This window comes from Lissotriton vulgaris, chromosome 6 (genome assembly GCF_964263255.1).
Source record: "Lissotriton vulgaris chromosome 6, aLisVul1.2, whole genome shotgun sequence".
Taxonomy (NCBI): domain Eukaryota; kingdom Metazoa; phylum Chordata; class Amphibia; order Caudata; family Salamandridae; genus Lissotriton; species Lissotriton vulgaris.
Window position 1 is genome coordinate 1,234,813,613 of NC_141694.1, and position 19,190 is coordinate 1,234,832,802.

General features: G+C 43.1%; 1 protein-coding gene across 1 annotated transcript in view; it reads right to left on the reverse strand.

Annotated features, from left to right (window-relative positions):
• The window catches only part of LOC147708676 (E3 ubiquitin ligase TRAF3IP2-like), a 264,726-nt gene that overhangs the window by 190,247 nt on the left and 55,289 nt on the right, over nt 1-19,190 (reverse strand). The window contains exon 4 of the mRNA XM_086927333.1: nt 11,973-12,124. Coding sequence (XP_086783459.1) covers nt 11,973-12,124 — 152 coding nt within the window. The remainder of the gene's footprint in view (nt 1-11,972; nt 12,125-19,190) is intronic.

A 19,190-nucleotide genomic window follows, 5' to 3' on the forward strand; every position in this document is an offset into this window, starting at 1 on the left:
ATCTAAGCTTCTTCTGCTGGACTCCACAACTAGGATTCCAACAAAAGAACTCTGTTGCTAGGAGATGAGCAAATGTATACAGATATATAAAACATAACAGTACTGTTTATACTTTCCTGTTTGGGACTAATTGTAAAGACTCTAGTGACTTTATCTGGAACTAATAGCTGGCCCATTCCTTAGGCTTTTTTTCTCTTTTTGTAGCAAGGTATTGAGGTAATTAGCAGGCATCTTGCACTGAGTGACTGAAGAGGGCATACTGTCCATCCCTTATCTGTAGCTATGGGTAAAAGGAAGCTGCCTGATGGTAGAGAAGACGGTGGGGAGGTCGGTGGTAATAGCTTAAACCGGGGTAGAAAAGGCAAGAAAGGCAAGGAAGTTACAGCTGCACGCAGATAGTAATTGTGTCTTAGATCGGATAGACACCTTGATTGTGGAGTGTGAGTGGATATTAGAGCTAGATCCCTCGGTACAATCCATTAGTGTTCCTACTCCCCCCAGGTTGTCCCCAGTTGTTAAAATAACCACTTCCTCCATTCTGGCTATGTTCCATAAATCCCTCAATAAGAACTTGGCAAAAAGAACCGCTGGAGGGGATACAGCCGAAGGGGGTATAGTTAATACAGGACACACTACTACCACTGTGCATTGTACTAACAGATTCCTCCTACTGGTGGATATATCCGACAACGAAAGCAGTAAAGAAGAAGGGATACAGGCAACTCAGTTGTTACCAACCCTTCATGAGCAGGGAAGGGCTATGGGGCAGTTCCGATAAAGGTACATTGAGATCTGCTTCGGCAACTTACTTTTCTAAGACAAGAAATTGGCTTAATGAGAGGGTAGATAGAGGATTTAACATCCCTGGTAAAATCGCTGACACCTTTGCCAACGCAACCTGGGGACCCAAGGAAAAGAGGAGGCTCAGGTCATCCACAGGGCACATTTTCATCCACTCAGGTTACACGCAGGGTTTTACCAGCTACTGTCCCTCATGTAGAAAAAACATGTAGATGGGGCCTTATCCAATTCGGGAAGGCCCTGGCCAGAAAACGTGAGGCTGTTATCAAAGCCTCGACCCGTTACAAATTTTACCAACAGCTAAACTAAAATCCCTCATATAGCTGATCGGATGAGGACCCCGATATGGCATAATGTGAACATTGCTCCTCATGCTACCCAGCTAGTGGCTGAACAGAGAAATATGCTCCCAGCTCACTACCCTACGGAAATACCTAATCCCCTAAAAATATTTAAGGTAAATGTACCAAAGTTAGATGATAAAAAAAGACTAGAAAGTGAGGACTTCCTTATAAATAAATCCATCCATTGGATACGGCATGTGAGAGGATGCTGCTCGGTAATAAGGGAAGATATAGTAAAAGCTCGTAGGTTGGTAGCAACTGCTATCCCCTTGGATTATATTGAGCTCATGATGGCCAGGGCGGATCTAGCGGAAAATCTATTTGCCCTTGAATTTCGTACCAGTGCTCTAGGACAGTCAGTTATCCAGTTTAGACGCTCCTCCAAGAGTGATTTGAATGCCAGCTCACATATGCTCAATCAAACTAGGCTCCTGGGATTATCTACCCTGGACTATATAGATTGACATCCGGCGATTATGGTTAAGAGGCAGCAGGTATACCTACTAACCAAGGTGGTTTACAGGGATAGCTTGATAGTGAACGAAAGTTTAGCACCAGAGCTGGATTTGAGTGTAATTGAGGGTTCCTTGCCACATGAACAGAAAGCTGGATTAGAACAGGAGGACAGCCCAAGCCCTCTTGCTGTATGCAGTCTCATGGCTGTTAGTACATTACCTGTTTTGAATACACCATTGTCATGTAACATTGCAGGATTAGGTTCCAAGTTAGGTTCTCCAGAATGGAGTGCTTTTATTGAGGAGTTTGAGATTTATCTGTACCAAGAGACTTGGGCAGAAGCCCCCCTGTATCGTGTAGGGTATCTAAAGTTTTACCTATCGCCCGTTAAAGGCCCTAAAGAGTCCTCCCCACCCATAGTCAGGATATCCAGGCCCTGACTGTCTAGTGGTACTAGCGGGATTACGCAAACATATAATATTTATCTGCGGGGCTCCAGGGGGAAGAAGTCAGGAGTTTTAGCTGCTCTTGATGACCTTCTCGAGGGTAGCCAGACAGACACAAATAATATCGTCACAGGGGATTTTAATGCGACATTTGAGCCACTGCTGAGCCAGGATGGTAACCTGTTTGATGAGGAAGATCTAAAGTGGGGTATACCTAAGTTGGAGTCAGTCCTAATGAAAAGATGGTCAGACGCTGTGATTCAAATTAATTCTATTTGCTTGGAAAAGGGATTTCAGGCTGTTAATGGCCACACAGAGTCTGACAAAATTGGGGCAAACACTTTCGACAATGACCACAGTACCAGTAGGATAGACTATGTACTGGTAAGCCTAACACTTTGGCATATAGTGAAGGACATGTGGATTCAGGCTAGACTAGAAATTGACCATAAAAACCTTTATGCCTGGACTTGGATCTTTCACATCTTAAAGTCCCTCACGTTATGCTAGATAGTTACATCACTGCTGATGTTGTTCCATCGAACGCTTTGGGGCAATTAAAATGGGCTAAGGTAAAAGAATTACCACTATTACTTGCTAGCATTAACAAAGAGTTAGATCAGGCCATTTGTAATTTACAGGCCTGTGTAACTAATCCGATAGATTTAAAGCAATCCACTTACATACATAATGAATTTTTTGGACTATTGCTCACACATTATAGCAAAAGGGGTAAATTAAAAAAGGTAGCAACTCCCAAAATACAGGAATGGTATAACCTAGAATGTAAAAAGGCCCGTGCTGACCTAGGGGTAGCTATAAAACATGGGGTCCCCGCGGAGGTATGTGTTGCAAGGGCCATATACCGGAGGGGGCCATATACCGGAGGGCGCAATCTAAGGCAAAAAGGGAATGGGACAGTAAGAGGTGGGATGAGCTGAGGGAGGCTTGTGTTAGCAGCAATCCCAAGCAGCTCTGAATTTTCACAAATGGGATAGAGGTGGGCAGGCCGCCCATCCCCAAAATCATGTTTCACAAATGGAGTAGGCAAACCATTTCTAACCCCAATACCAGCAATTGAGCATGAAATAGAGGACAGTATTGCCAAGCAATTTTTTAAGGAGGCGGTCTTCAGTAAGACAGATGTTGAGGTGGCCCTGAAATCAATTATGGCTGAGAAGGCCCCGGGTTTAGATGGAATACCGGGGGATATATTCAACTATGATAAAGTGAGATGGACCATTCCCTTATTGTCAAATGCTATTGCTCAGTGCGCGCCGGTCCCGGAATCCTGGAAATGGGCAGAGATTATTCCTGTTTTTAAGAAGGGGGATAAATCATGCCCAGGGAACTTCGGGCCGATCAGCCTAATTGATTCTTTACAAAAGGTGATAGGCAGATTGGTGCTCAATAGAGTGCAAGAGTGGATAGACAAATGAAGCATCCTATCGCCCTTTCAAGCAGGGTTTCGTGCTCTTACCAGCACAACTGACCAAGTGTTTAGATTTATCTTGTTGTGTTGGAAAACAGTTAATTTAGGGAAGGGTAGTTTGTACGTTGATCTTAGGTTAGCATTTGACCTCATACCGCGTGCCAAACTTTGGCAGTCATTACAAGAAATGGGGCTACCACTTGACTTGCTGACACTCATCATCAGGCTACTTGAAGATAATAAGGCTAAGATTCGATGGGGAAAGCAGGCTGAAGTCACAGATATTTTTCCAATAGGGAAGGGAGTCTGGCAGGGATGTGTACTGGTCCCGACCCTGTTCTCCTTGTACATCAATGGGATAGTAAACTGTATGAGGTTAACCCTCACAGGCAAAAAAGTCCCCATATTAATGTTCTACGGACGACACATTTATCCTTTCTCAAACACCGAATGGTCTCCAGAGGGTACTAACAATCTTCGAAAAGTTTTGTGCTAGTCGAGGAATGGAGGTCAATGTGTCCAAAACAAAATTGATGGCCTTTAATCTACATAGGGCCTTTAAGGGGACATTATGCTGAACAACGCCGTGCTGGATCAGGTCAAGGAATTTACATATCGAGGAGTCAACATTCAGGAGGGGTAAACTGGTCACATCAGGTCGATATAGCTTCCCTCAAACATCGACAGCTGGCTGAGGTGCTACAAAAAGAATATAACACTTCTTTTACTAAGATAGTTAACCCTGCTATGGAGATTTATAATTTGAAAGTCATCAGTTCTGCCTTATATGGTGTAGAACTCTGGGGGGCATGTGAACTTATCTAAACTTACTATCTCGGAAAATAAGTTCCTTAGAAACATAACTAGCTTGCCCAGAGTACCCCAACACTACCATTATTGAATGATCTTGGGAGAAAGCCAAACGCAGAAATAGCTAAACTACGTCCTCTCTTGTATTGGCGTGGACTCTGGTCTCCTCCAGAGCTTGCAGAGTATGCGGCTGGCTTTCTAGCTGTACTAAGGGTGGATACACTGCACCAAATAAAATGGCCAAGACAACTTAGAGCAATCCTAACATTTGGGCATGAACGCTCTGTTAGATGATCCCCAAAACACATCTTTTCCTGCAAAAAAAGGTCTTGAAGGCCAAATATTGGGAAATGGCCCAATCCAACATAGTGAGAAGTTGTGAGTCCTCTTCCCTTACAGGGCTTTTCCTGGATTGCAGACCTACACCGGGGCTAGAGCAATATTGAGACTTTATCACAAAACCCTTTGAGCGGAAATTATATTTTCAGTTCAGGGTGGGTACCCTGCCAATAAGAGTGTTTACTAGCAAATGGTCAACACCTAGAAATGATTTGTGCCCAGTGTGCCGGATTGGAAAAGAGTTACTGGCCCATGTATTGTTTGAATGCACTGGGTATAAAGCTCCACGTCGTGCCTGGTTGACTCCAATTTGCAAGCTCTTGGGAACAAGGATGCATGAGGCTGAAAGAATCCTAAGAAGTGACACCCATGAACGATTTTAATAGCCATGGCTAAATATTTGGGGTGGGGGTGGGCGATAAGAGCAAGGTTCCATGATGAGGTATCTGTCCAATAGCATTTTTATCAGGCTGTATTGCATTTTTTGTATAATCATTTGCTCCCTTTTAATTAACTGGTAATAATGGTAGCATGTATTGTAGCGTATTTACAACGTTTTTAGTATATTCATTTTTAACAAAATGTTAGTCTTGTATATAGATTTTAGGATTTTATGTTCCTCCAATTAAGGGGGTATGTATTGAATTTGACTAGAGCATATATGAATTGCATATAGATACCATGTGAATGGATCCAAATGTATGTTTGTGCTTTTATGACTTTACACGTCGAATAAAGTTTTTGGAATGGAATGGTTATACACATTTCTTTATTGGGTTTTTCCGTTAGCAAATAACAACAAGAACCATTGACACCCACGGCATATAAGCATCCACAATAAATTTGACAATCATAATGTAGTTTGACGGTACCACCCCTTCTGATTCTTTCCATCAGTACCATTATGCAATATTGATATCATAAGGTAAGTTATTGATATGGTGCACATCATACCAGCTCGTTCCACGTTCCACATTTTCTGACCATTCATCCCTTTACTTGCACCAACCGGGCTCGGTTGGTGCAAGAAAAACATCTCCCTCCAGTGCATTTGCAGTGTTTAGTTACTTGCCAAGAGACAATCACCCCTACATTATCCCTGTCCTATTCCTTGCCCTCCACAAACCTCTCTAAAAGCTCCTCTCATCTTTATAGGTCTTCATGGACTTTTTTGTCTCTTCTGACTGTTTTGATACACTTTTACTCAACTGTCACACATTCTATTACATCCCTATGCCCCTGGGCGAGCTTAGTAGCTTTGGTACTTATCCACCCCATTGCCACACATCAAACACCAATGTCAATGTCAGAAATTTTAGGCGCATCTTCTTACCTGTTAGGGAGCACTCCTAGTATACTCTATACAGGACCAAGCTCTAATGAAATTCCAGTTACTGATTCCAGTGTGGAAAACATTGTTTCCTAGTATGGTTGAGCAGTCAGCACTCAAATGCAAATTGGAGGAAAGAGGATCTGTCTATGGGACATCTGGGACAGGAGACATTCCTTTCAGGATACATTTTTACTGAGAACCACTGATGAAGAAAACTGAACTGCATTAACTTGAATCTCACATTACCCGATACGTCTTGTAGTTGTGCACAGACAGCATCCCACACAGTGTCAGTGAACTGGTCCCCAATATCAACTTACCATGCAGCTTTTCCTTAAATAGCCTTAAACAGCTGTCATATTTTAGTGCCCCATACATGTGGATGATGGAGTGCTGAGCCATGCCCAATTGTAAAATGGCTTCCAATGTCCGGACAGTTGTTGGTGTAGCAGGGAATCCTGTCTAGATTCCTCTTGCTGTTCCTACCAGTTTGGCATACTGCAGAAAATATCCAGGACTCACCCCAAATGTCTCCTGTACTTCCAGAATAATAGAAATGTCTCCCCTGTTTGAAGGTCCCCTAATGTATTGCAGTCCCCTCTTGCCATTTGGCCATTGACAAAATTGCCTTTTACTCAAGAGTAATCTTCTTTGATCTCCCCTACTTTAGTGAGGAGGCTGTGCCCTCGTTTGCAATTGTGTACTCAGATGAGAGGTGTGGTTCAGCGGCCAGAGCAGCTGACTCCAGAGCGCGGGAACTGCGGTTCGATCTCCGGCCTCAGCTCAGCATCATGTGACTCAGGGTAATAGCTCACGTAATCTCCCCAATGGCCCCCAGTGCCCTGAAATCCTTGAGGGGTGATATGTTCCCACTTTACAAATACGAATTATTATTATTATATATACTTCAGGCCCTTTCACCAACCCAGGCTTGGTCAAGTCATTCCTCAAGAAGGCAAATAGCACTTCGCTTCTCCTGAACAACCACTATTATACTGTTAAGGGAGTTCTAACATTAAAGTCCACCTGAAAGTGGCAGGAGTTGTCCCCACCATTTGCCACAAGAACAACATTTCCAGATTTACATTAGATCCTGCTGGGCAAGAGTTGTACTCTTTCCAGCCTGGAAGCCCTGATAGCAGCTAAGTGTCTGTCTGCCAGTGGTATAGTCAAGCTATTGGGAACTTATGTCCCTTTTTGGCTTAGAGTTATGCTGCTACTGTTCCTTGCTGACCCTGTTCGTCAATGACTTGTCTGACACGAGAGCAAGCACCTAGGTAATAAGTGAAGGTCAAATTAGGCAAGTCCTCTCCTAGGGCTGCTGGAAACTCCTAATGTAGACACGGACCTAAAAAAAGTCTAAAGGAAATAGTTACGTTCTTTTGACTGTTAAAAATAAATAAATACATATTTATATATTTATTTCATGTTTCCAAAATTCTGTATAGTTTAAAAATAAATAATATTTTATACAATTTTTAACATACATTTTAACAAACTTTTTTTAAATTAAAAATAAATGTAACTTAATTTTGGTAGAGAAAAGTAAATGAATTAAAATTCTGCATGTGACTTTAATTAATGTTTAATACATATTAAAAAGAAATATTTTACAGTAATTGGAATTTTTAATAAAACTTTCCATAAATGAAACACTAATTGAATATTTAAATTAACTATCTTTAATACACTTTTAATATAATAGTGCTCTAACATGTTATTTGTTCTAATATAAAAAAAATATATAGCAAAGACCGGGTCAGAGACGAAGGAGATGCACTCTCTTCGGAAGTAGAATGCAAATGTATTTCTGGGAACCCAGTTGATGCTGTTGATGGTATTGATAAGGGTCAACCAGTAGTCTGGAGGGAGACCACTTCTGAAGCTGGCATAGTCCGATGAAGGCTCACACTGGTCCTCTGCAATCTGCTGGGATCTCTTAATCCCTAAAACGAAGATAATCACTCAGCACAGTCCTGGATCTTCTCCCTCAGCAGGAGCCCATTTTAAGCAGGACAATGCTTCACTCAAATCTTGGACCTTGACCTCTCCTCAGCCTTAGTCAGGTATGACAAACAGGACCTGTAGAATCCTTTGAAGCTGGAGGCACTGGTCCAATTCTGAAGGGGCATGACCACTGGTGTTCTCAACTTGCAGGAGTCATAGTGAACTTGTGCTTCTCCTTAGCTAGTTCTAACCGGTGCAAGAAGTATATATAGCCACATACACCCCAGTCAATGAGTCAGAATCCTAAGAGATGTAGCTCATGTAAGGAAGAAGAAATGGAGCTGGGAACACTTTAGCAGAGGCACTGTGGTATCTTCAAAGACCTGGTGGGTCAACACCCCAATCCACAGGTACAACTGTACCAGGATTGAGTGAGGAGGACAGGACAGGACAGGACTAGAAAGCTAATATGTAGACTGCAACTTACAAGATGCTACTCTGGCAGCCTTGCACAAAGACAGCCACCATCTTTAATACCCCCCACATATAAACTTGGAATTCAGTAGACTGTATCATACACAGGCATTATATGCAACCTCAATAACTGTCCTACTCAATGTGGAGGTAAAGGACTAGTTGGGACGGTTAGGGGAGAATGGTTAGGAGAGACTGGGCAAGCCGTTTGTATAAGGAGGCCAAATGACAGCTCCCCGTGAAGGGTACAGGTGAAAAGGTCTAGGACATTAGCCATTATCTCAAAGAGGAGTGGACCTTGAATGCCCCACACCATCAGGACCAAGCTCTGCATGCTCTAGGAAATATACAAAGAGACTTTTTATTTGGCGTGCATGATTGTTGAGCTCACTGGGAAGAAATAAAAAGGTAATACAGGATACAGACACAGGGCAGCGCAGCATGGCTCTACAGAGTTTATAGAGGATGTTACTTCTCAACAGTTTCCCACAGAATTAATAGATACCTGGATCAGAATACTTCTTTTCTTCGGGCCAAGCTGGCACTACAATGAGCTTCCTCCTGGGTGTGAAAAGTGGGCCACCCAATGTACTACACCACTTCTTTTTTGGCAGTCCACAAAATTCCCTTCGCTGTGGATGGCACACAGGATCTTGGTTTCATTGCCAAATGGAAAAGCTTGCAAGCAGGACTTGATAGCTATTGCCTAGGCATAGGGGTAGCTACAGGAACCAAGATAACTGTGGTTAAGGTGGTTATGTTGGAACTGCTTAGTACAGGGTTACAGCCCTTATGGTTGAACTATGATATCTAGAATGAGGAGGCTTTGCAGACGTCTCTGAAAGCAACTGACTGTCACACTGGCACTTTAGTCCTTAGTAGCCTGCAAACTCATCTGTGGAGTGCCTCAAGTTGATCGCTCAGCCCCACCCTCTTCAACGCATACATGATCCTTCTGGCCAACATCGTCCATATACACAACATCAATATCCTCTCCTACTTTCCCACTCGAACAAGACTCCAAACACAAGAAACATGTTCATCCCCTGCATGACCAAAGTCGCTAACTGGGTGAAAGCCAACTGTCTCAAGCTCAACAATGACAAGACAGAAGTAGTGATCTTCGGCAGGAACACCATGCAACTTTAACTGATGGCCGGCCAAACTCGGACCCACACCCAGAACCCACACCATGAACCATGGAATAATCATAGACAGCAAACCAGACATGACTGCATAAGTCAACGTCGTCACTGCATTCAGCTTCCACACCCTGTGGAAGATGTTGAAATAGGTCTCAGGCGACATTAGAAAAACTGGTCCTCACACACTAGTGGATAAAGTAGCAAAGGCCCAAGGATTTCTAGGCTTTAGACAACACTTAGATAAGTATGGTTAGTTGGTTGATGGAGACACACTCGAAGCTCTGGACCTCTTGGGCTTCAGGTTTGGGGAAACAGATTCGAGAAGTTGTAAGTGTGATCTCCACATAAGATTGGTTTTGTTTGCCAGGATTAATATCCGTTTCTTTCAGCTCGTAATATGAGGGCCAGAGACAATTCTGTTTGCAGCAAGGTTTCTTTATTTTTAATCAAACAACAAGGACAGCCGACACGTGTTTCGCCCCCTCTTGGCGATTTGCGCCGGGGCTTTTTCAAGGCTAAATAGGTTAAGTCACATCCAAGGTTCCTGTTTCATGATTTGTACATTGTCCATATAAAAATAAAGTTCTTCAATAAAAACATTTCTTTCCAGGCTAATGCCTCCGTTCCTACGATCTTCCCGGCATGGCGATCCTGCGTCGACGCAGATCGCCATGCCGGGAAGATCGTAGGAACGGAGGCATTAGCCTGGAAAGAAATGTTTTTATTGAAGAACTTTATTTTTATATGGACAATGTACAAATCATGAAACAGGAACCTTGGATGTGACTTAACCTATTTAGCCTTGAAAAAGCCCCGGCGCAAATCGCCAAGAGGGGGCGAAACACGTGTCGGCTGTCCTTGTTGTTTGATTAAAAATAAAGAAACCTTGCTGCAAACAGAATTGTCTCTGGCCCTCATATTACGAGCTGAAAGAAACGGATATTAATCCTGGCAAACAAAACCAATCTTATGTGGAGATCACACGTACAACTTCTCGAATCTGTTTCCTCACACACTAGTCACCAGCAAGTTTGACTATGGGAACACCCTTTACACTAGAATCGCCAAGCAGCTCACTAGAAGACTACAAACCATTCAGAACTCAGCAGTCATACTAAATTTCCCACACAGATCTCACATCACACAACATCTCGGGGAACTACACTGGCTCCCGATACACAAACGTGCTCAACTCAAACTCCTCACACAAACTTAAGGCACTACACAACTCAGGCCCCACCTACCTGAACAGTTGCATCGCCTTCCACCAACTAACTAGACACCTGAGCTCTGCAGGACTCCTACTTGCACACATCTAATGCATACACAGAACCAAAACAGGAGGATGGGCACTCTCATACATTGCTCCTAAAGCGTTGAATGTCTTCTCACTCCACAACAGAGCGTACTCGTCTCTTCTTGAATTCTGAAAGAAGCTGAAGACCTGGCTTTTCAATTAACCAACCTACCATAGGCATAGCTAGGCAGACACACCTACTCAGCACCAATATACTCTTGGGGGTGACAGTGCGCTTTGCAAATAGACATAAATTAACAGAATCAGTCACCACAACTGCTTTTTATATGTAAAATTAATGATCACAAAATTAAGACTAAGTCGCATAACTCGACACTTTTATTGTCAGCCCAACAAATTGACTTCCAGAAAGTGTGTCATTCAAGATTTTAATATCCTGGTACCATCACATATTTGTACCATTATATGGATCACCCATAACGACTTGTTGGTCGCTACTGAAGAAGGAATGAATCCAGAAACACATGACTAGACTTACAGCACAGGCTGCACAAACAAAGGTGAAAAATTAAAAATCTATTGAATTAAGTGTTATCAAACACTGCATTTACCATTATGCATTGGGGCAAACGGAGTGCTGGGATGCGAGGCTTTGTGCTCCCACCCTCCTGTTCGAAAAGGCTCCCTTGAGCTACTGAGCTAACGAGGTTGTGTTGATGCACCTGCGCCCATTCAGTACTACAAAGACCTGAAAAAAGCTTTGGGCGGCATTTCCAGCAAACGCACAACAACTTGTTGCTATCAACTGAGGAAGGAATGAATCCAGAAACACATGTTTACAGTTACATGGCACAAGCTGCAACAACAAGGGTGAAAAAGTAAAAACTTCTTCTGAACTAAGTGTTATCAAGCACTGCATTTACCATGATTGTTTGAGGCAAATTGAGTGCTGGCATGCGAGGCAGCGTGCTGCCACCCTCCTTCCATTCAACGGATCACTATGAAATGTACTGACTCTCTGTGCCACTGGTTGTTAAGCATAGGCAGAATTATAATATTTTGCGTGAAATTCCGAGTTTTATATCACTCATGTTAATGTAAAGTTAGGAGATGAAATTAACATGGCATATGAGCAAATAAACTAGAACAACAAGAAAAAAAAAGAAAGTAACAATGTGACAACTCACGTAATTCTGGTGGCAAGTTACTTCTTTTTACTGTTCCCATTTGTGGTGCAGCCTGGAATTTAATTCCGTTATTGTGCACTGCTGCATTAACACTACACCTATGCATGTCACCTTGATGCAAATAATCTCTGGGATGAGAAACCATGTTGTCCCTGCAAGTAAAAATAATTTAGGGAAATATTCGTAATCTTATTAAAGGCAAAACAAACGCAACTGTAAATCGAAAAAGCGATAGAATTACCGATTAGAATAGTTTGTAGCACACACATTCTCTCCCTTTCTGCTCTTACTGATTTACTGGGTCTCCTTAAGAAACAATTTATAACTATTTCATAAAGATTCAAGGTACTGAAGGGGGCACAAAAATGGTCATAGATTTAGGTAATAAATAGAACAAAATGGCTCAACAGTTAATTCCCATTTATCAATTTATTTTTAATCTCTCCGGAGCTTTCAGTTAGACATTTTGACCTCAGCTGGTGACTAGACAATTATGCTAAGTAGGGATTGGGTGTTGGCTAAAGACAATCTAAAGGCAGTTGTAGCAGGGTGACCCTTGTTTTTTGTAAAGATGGAGAATTCTTTGGTACGTTATATTTCTGGGCAGGGCTTCTAAAGTAGGAACAGCTTGTGGGGAAACTGGTGAACCAAGGTCCTGAACAACATACCTTAAACAGTCATTCATTTCTCCCACAGTCACTCATGCTTTTTTTTCGCTGCCAAACAATTACCTTACTATTGAATAATTGAGCTGTGCAGATAATTAAAAAGTCACAGAAATCATTAGCGTAACAGGTGCAGTGGTACCAGGAACAATAGGTTTCACTTAACCAATATTATGGCTTTATTTTACTACCTGTGTTAGAGGGAAGATTTCCTCACTGCAGTAGAGCAGAGGATTCCTCTCTATGCCATTAGAGCCAAGGTTTGGTTTTCTCTTTACATATGCCTGTTGATACTGAAGATGCCACACTGAGTTGACATACAACTAATTAATGAGAAGTATAATATGCCTCCCGAGCTAAAATGATCACGCTTGATGAGCTATGTAAATGAAATATGTGCTTTAGAAACAACTTTGCAAGCTCATGTAGTGAGGTGACTTATTGAAATCAATGACGTAAGTCAACTTTATACGATATCCTATAAACACCACTTTTGTGATTCATCCTAGAGAATATTGCCACAGTGCAATGAAAGCAAGTGATAGGGCTTCAAAGGTTTACACGCATTAGTAAGCGATGCAATAATCCCACTGTCTCCCACCTTTTGCTTAATCTATTGCCACTGGACTAAGCAACTGTCAGAGTGAACAAAGCACAGGTATCCACAGGTGAAGGCACCAGTCCTTCATGGAGACATTTTGTCAGTTTCCTGGTGCAATAAAGTTTCTGTTCCTTCAGACACCAAAATGAAAAATTAATTTCTGGTCAGTATTGTTTGCAGTACAAAAACCTCTTCTTGGTCAGCATAGCACATTTAATTCCACAAAATACCTGAAAGGATAAGTTTTGATTCTTGAAATGTGTTTTTTGTCAAATTTTGCGTGCTGAGTTCCACTTTTGTTACTCATGTCATACTTCAAAAACTGTGAATAGTTCTGATTGGTCCACGGAGTTAATGTTTCTGTCTCTCATTCTCGTTGAAGTGTCTATACAGAATAGGTGTTTCTATAGTGCCCGAAAATGGGCTGGTTTGATACCTTTTAGGGCCTCAGCGGAAGTGCAAGGTGGTCTTCCTTTCTTCAAGTAATGCAGCCTCACTGTTGGTGGCATCATACCAATCAACAGCTGCTTCAAAATCCTTGAATGCTTTCAATTTCTTAAACTCTAATATGCACTTATGACTCGAATACCAGATGTAACTGATGATTGTCCAATTAAATGTCAGAGGTGGGGAGTAAAATGACAAAACAAAACATTACTCCCACCCAGGTTTTATTCATTTTTATATTTTTTAGTTTCATATATTAATAATGCTTCTTGAGTTACCCTAATGTTGTTTGAGATGTTCATCATTGCTGAGACACAAAGTACCCTGCATGAGTCTGGAGAGCTGTGCTATCCTGCCCTCTGTTTTTTCCCTAATTGAGGTTGATAATCATGCAAGTGCACCAAAGGTTCTCCCATTTTCAATGATTTGAGATCCCAGACCTGTGCTCTGAGGTTAAAGGGTCAGTCAAAGCGCATGCACTTTCCAGAGAGTGGCTATGCCTTTTCCACCAGCGCTTGGTGCGACTGGTGCTGATGGCACAACGCACAGTAGAGAAGGGACTGCCTTTTTTCCCTATCTTCTCTGCAGGATAATGCTTACCGTGCCCCTCCACCCACCATGCCATATAAAAAGACTGCCAGGCATCCTTAATTGGGTGTTACCTCAATGTGTGGGCCATGTATGGAGAATGTGCGTGTAGATCAATGTTTGATGTAGTTGACTTTGAGGTGTGTGAGTGTCTAACAGAAAACACGATTATGTGTGAGAGAGAAAGATCTCAAAATTGTGGAGGACTTTGTGCAAAGCTGTCTAGGACTCTGCTGACCTGCGAGCCTATGCTTTTGAATTCCTTTCCTTCCTGCCCAATTTCTGTGAGTAGGGGAGTCAGTTCATCAATCCGGTCTAGTTTCTGCCTCACAGCTGCACTGCTTCTTCCAGAGTGCTCCAAGAGGGGGCTCTCTTCCTCTCTCTGCCTCAATCTGCATCTCTGGGAAGTGTGATTTGCTGCATGGCAACCAATAAATATTTTGCCTGAACTAGTTGTCCCTAGTCCCTACATGCACTGATCATGGAGCATTCCTCATCCTACGATTGGAAAAGCCCACGAGAATTCAAATATTGCCCGAGAGTTGACTGTAAAAGCCATTTCTACCAGCACTTTGTTATAGGAATTCTTGTCTTAAGACGGCGGAGTGCATACCAGAGTTGTAGAGAAGACTGCAACCCAGAGGCAGCACTCTGCTAGTGAGTGCCTTCCTTTCGAAGCATGGGGTAAACTTGGACTCAAGACTCAATGGGAATCAAGAGGAAGGACTGCTATGATTGCCCTGTGTGAGGTGACTGCTGCCTATGAAAGAAGATACAGGTCTTCACCTTTTAGGAGAAATGCCTCTCTGCCAGTGAATCCCGAGTCTAGTTGACTTGTAGAGACAAAGGGATCCATAGAATGACTGCATCAGCCCTGGGAGCATGAGGAGCTCTCACCCATGTGCCCCAGTTCATTATCCAGTACTATTTGTCTGCATCATATAGGGCTAGGGGAGAACCATCTGCTTCTGCTGAGGGTGAGACTCTTTGTCCCGAACTCTGTTCGTATTGCAGGGAAATCCGTTTTTTCTCTTCTTGTTGCCATCAGAAGCTTTGAGGACTACATTAGCTTTAACCCCTGTCCCGTTGACTACATATAAATCTTAAGAGGTTCAGGAAATATTCACATTTGAACCGCTGGTCTATTGTCTCCTACCTTGTCTTTGCTGAGGTAATGCTGGCCATGGTCTGTGACCCTAGAACTATGGGCGCCAATGAAACCGTAAAATTCCAACCGCAACTGGTGGTTACCAAGTTATAGGCCTTTCAAACATACTACGCCATAGCCAAGGGATTCTAGTGTACCTGAAAGGGAACCAACTGCAGTCCCCTGAAGATTAGTGGCTAGTGAGCGGACACCAGTGGATTGTGTCCAGCACTAGATGCTGCTCCATCATCCCTTTAAACTACTGTCATTTGTAAAGCTTGGGGGGACACCTCAGACCTTTTACTAGGGTTTCGGTGCACAAGTTCGGTTCCAATAGGCTTTGTGGCAGCTGCACTGAAACCACATAATATGATGACCAGTACCTGCCACCTCAAGTGTATGCAGTGCAAACAACACAGTAAGCCAAGGGATCCACTAGAACGAGAGCAGTAGACTGCCTGGTGAAAAGAGCAATTACTTGCATGAAAAAGGCGATTTCAGGATTGCATTGCCTAGAACAGAAGTCTGCCTTGAGTCATGACTCCACGAGTCAGGCTTTTCCTCTGTTGAGTCCAGCTGCCTCGTAGCAACCGAGCTGTGCAAGAGGCTTGGGTCATACATTTGCTGGAGAAGCTGCATCTGCCTAGAGAGAAGATGCTAAACTCACTGTGTAAAAGGACGATGGGAACGTGCCCTGAATGAGGACATTATTTTGAAAATATAGACCACAACTTTGTCAGAAGACTAAGAACCAATATCAGCAAAGTCTGGATCTCAGGAGGCTTTTGGAAGGAGTTGTGGTGGGCGAAGCGTGCAGCCAGGAAAAAAACACAAAGGGGCCCAGATGCAGGAGGGCTCCTGTTCAAAGTCATCTGCTGGGGTCTACCGTTTTTAAAAGCCCTGGGAGGCTGACCCTAGCAGAGGTCACAGGGTCCTGAGGTGTGTTGGCAACCAAAGTCCACAAGTCCAGATTTGCAAGGACCTGTGGCTCTTGAAATGAAACATTGAGTCTGGTTTGAATTTGGCCTTACCAATGGATCTAATTGGTGCCCTGTACCGTGGTTTTACATGTTAGGGCATGCAAGCATGCAACTTGTTATTGAGGAAGCTGGCAGATAATGTTGGAGGACAAACTTCCTTAAGAGAGGGTTTCTTCCACCAAGAACGTCTGTACTATTTGGTATAATGTTTTGTCCGACCCTATACTATGTATAATTGTATTCTTATCCATAGTACTTAACTTTGAGTGCATTTTAGTACGTCTCCTTTCTAAAATTAAAAACACTTACTGGATAGTGATTTATTGACTGCCACCATATGTATTACAGGATTCTGCATTTCCAACCGCAACACCTCCCTGTGGAAGAGTTGGGCTGCTCTGTCATTGCTACCTAGAAAGACAAGCACTGAAAGGGTATGCTTGGTTTGGGATGACTATAGCACGAGGCCCGTGTGACAACAGGGGTATACAAACTCAGCTGACACAAATGAGGCACAGTAACCCGTGGATGTCCTTGGCGCCCGAACAATTCCTTACTCCCTCTTCTAGATTTAAATGTATAAAGTACAATCTTCCTGGTTGAATTTCTCCTGTTGCATGTCTTCTCATTACAAATGTTGACGTTGTGTGTATTAGGAGGAATGATTCCTTTAATATCACCTTCAAAATGATAACAAGACCACAATGGTTTAGATGTAACATCATTTAAATCAGAAGGCATCTGTACAATCTTGAAAACTAATCTACCATACCACAGTTATCTCCATTATTAAAACTAAACGTGTCTGAATCTATAATATTAGATTTTTAATTATGGTATGGTAAAGGAAGATTGTTGGCGAAAAATAGCCATTTATCACAATTCACAAAATAATGTTTCTCGGTTTAATGAAGTGCACTTTTATTAAAGGCCTATGCCTGAATTGGGGACTGCGTGCCCTAAACGGCCGTACCAGATCAGACAGATTGGGCAACCCAACATTCTTTAATGGAAGATCTAGTAGTCGCATTGACTATATCTTAGTTGATGTAACTCTGTGGTCCTTAGTTTTGGATATGGAAATCAGCCCTCGGCCTGAAAGTGACCACGAACCTCTCCTTGCGGAACTCAAGGATTTTAGTTTTTCCAAGCCCTCTGTGCATCTCGCTAACGCTGTTCAAGAGGCCTTGGTATTAACTAATGACTTGAGGAGGGTACGGTGGCCAAAGGTTGCTGTTGATGTGGATGCTCGCACCAAAATAAGATCTCTGGTCTCTGATTCCCTAAAATTATTTGAGCTATGTGATGACCCAAATCAAATATCTACTAAAATCTTAGATATTCATGCCAGCCTGTTCACATCTCTCAAGTCCCTATTTATTAAAATAGTTGCTAAAAAGGGCATTGGGAAACCGAGGAAGCCAGCGAACTGGTTCAATGATGAGTGTGGTACATCTCATCAAAACCTGTTCAAAGCTCTAAAATCTAGAGACACAGCTCTTATTAAATCTTCCAGGAAGGCCTACAATATAGCCAAGAGGCGGGCCAAAGCGACCTGGGATCAAGAACGCTGGGCCCTTCTAGTTGAGGCTTGCGGTTCTAGAAATCTCACGCATTTCTGGCACCTCCTCAAATGGGGTAAGTCCTTGGACGATCGTCCGAGCCCTGCCTTTGTCGACCAAGAAAAATGGGTGTCCCATTTTGAGGATCAGTTCAGGTGCCTTAGTGATTGGGAAAGTCCTATTGGGTGGCCGCTGTCCTTTGACACCCTTGTGTTTTCAGCCAAAGAGGTTGAAAACGTTTTGAATTCCATCCCTAGGGGCAAAGCTCCCGGTCCGGATTGTATCCCGGCGGATTTGTTCCAACAGGACCAAGACCTATGGGTGCCCTACCTACTGTTCCTGGCAAACACGCTGGCCAGTGGAGCAAAGGTGCCTGTCTCATGGGCGGGTGCTGAGATTTTGCCCATTTTCAAGAAGGGTGATCGGTCGGTTCCTTCCAACTACCGGCCGATCAGCCTTATTGACGCGGTCCAAAAAATAGTGTCACGTCTTGTCCTTTCCCGGGTTCAGGCCTGGATTGAGGAATTCAATATACTTACTCCTCTCCAAGCAGGGTTTAGACCACATGTTAGTACTCTGGATCAGGCCTTTCGGTTTATGCTTCTACATTGGAAGACGGTCACCCTTGGCAAAGGTAACCTCTACGCGGCCTTCGTAGACCTTAGGTCTGCGTTCGATCTTGTACCAAGGGTTGGGCTTTGGAACAGTCTTTTGGAAATGGGTATGCCTCCCTCTTTAGTTCGTATCATTGTCAACCTTCATGCAGAGACTTATGCCTATGTACGGTGGGGAAAACCTGGTGAGGTGACCAAAAAGTTTCCTGTGCTGAAAGGGGTCAGACAGGGATGCGTTTTGGCTCCAACTCTGTTTTCTCTATATATAAACAGAGTCACCAAGTATTTTGAGGGCTGCCCCACAGATGCGCCAAGCTTGGCTGGCATGAAGATCCCTCTGCTCATGTTCGCTGACGACACTCTCTTGATTTCAAGAACCAGGCAGGGATTACAGTTTGCTCTGTCGAGGTTTGAGAGTTTCTGCAGCGAGCATGAGCTAGAGGTGAACGTCGCAAAGACCAAATTTATGGTCATGAGGGGTCACAAGCAGGTCAAGGCTAGGGTACTAATGGGGAATACCCCCCTTGAGCAGACCAAGTACTTTACTTATTTGGGTGTTTCATTTAGCGACACACTCAATTGGTCCCATCAGATCGAGCTCCTGACCCTGAAAC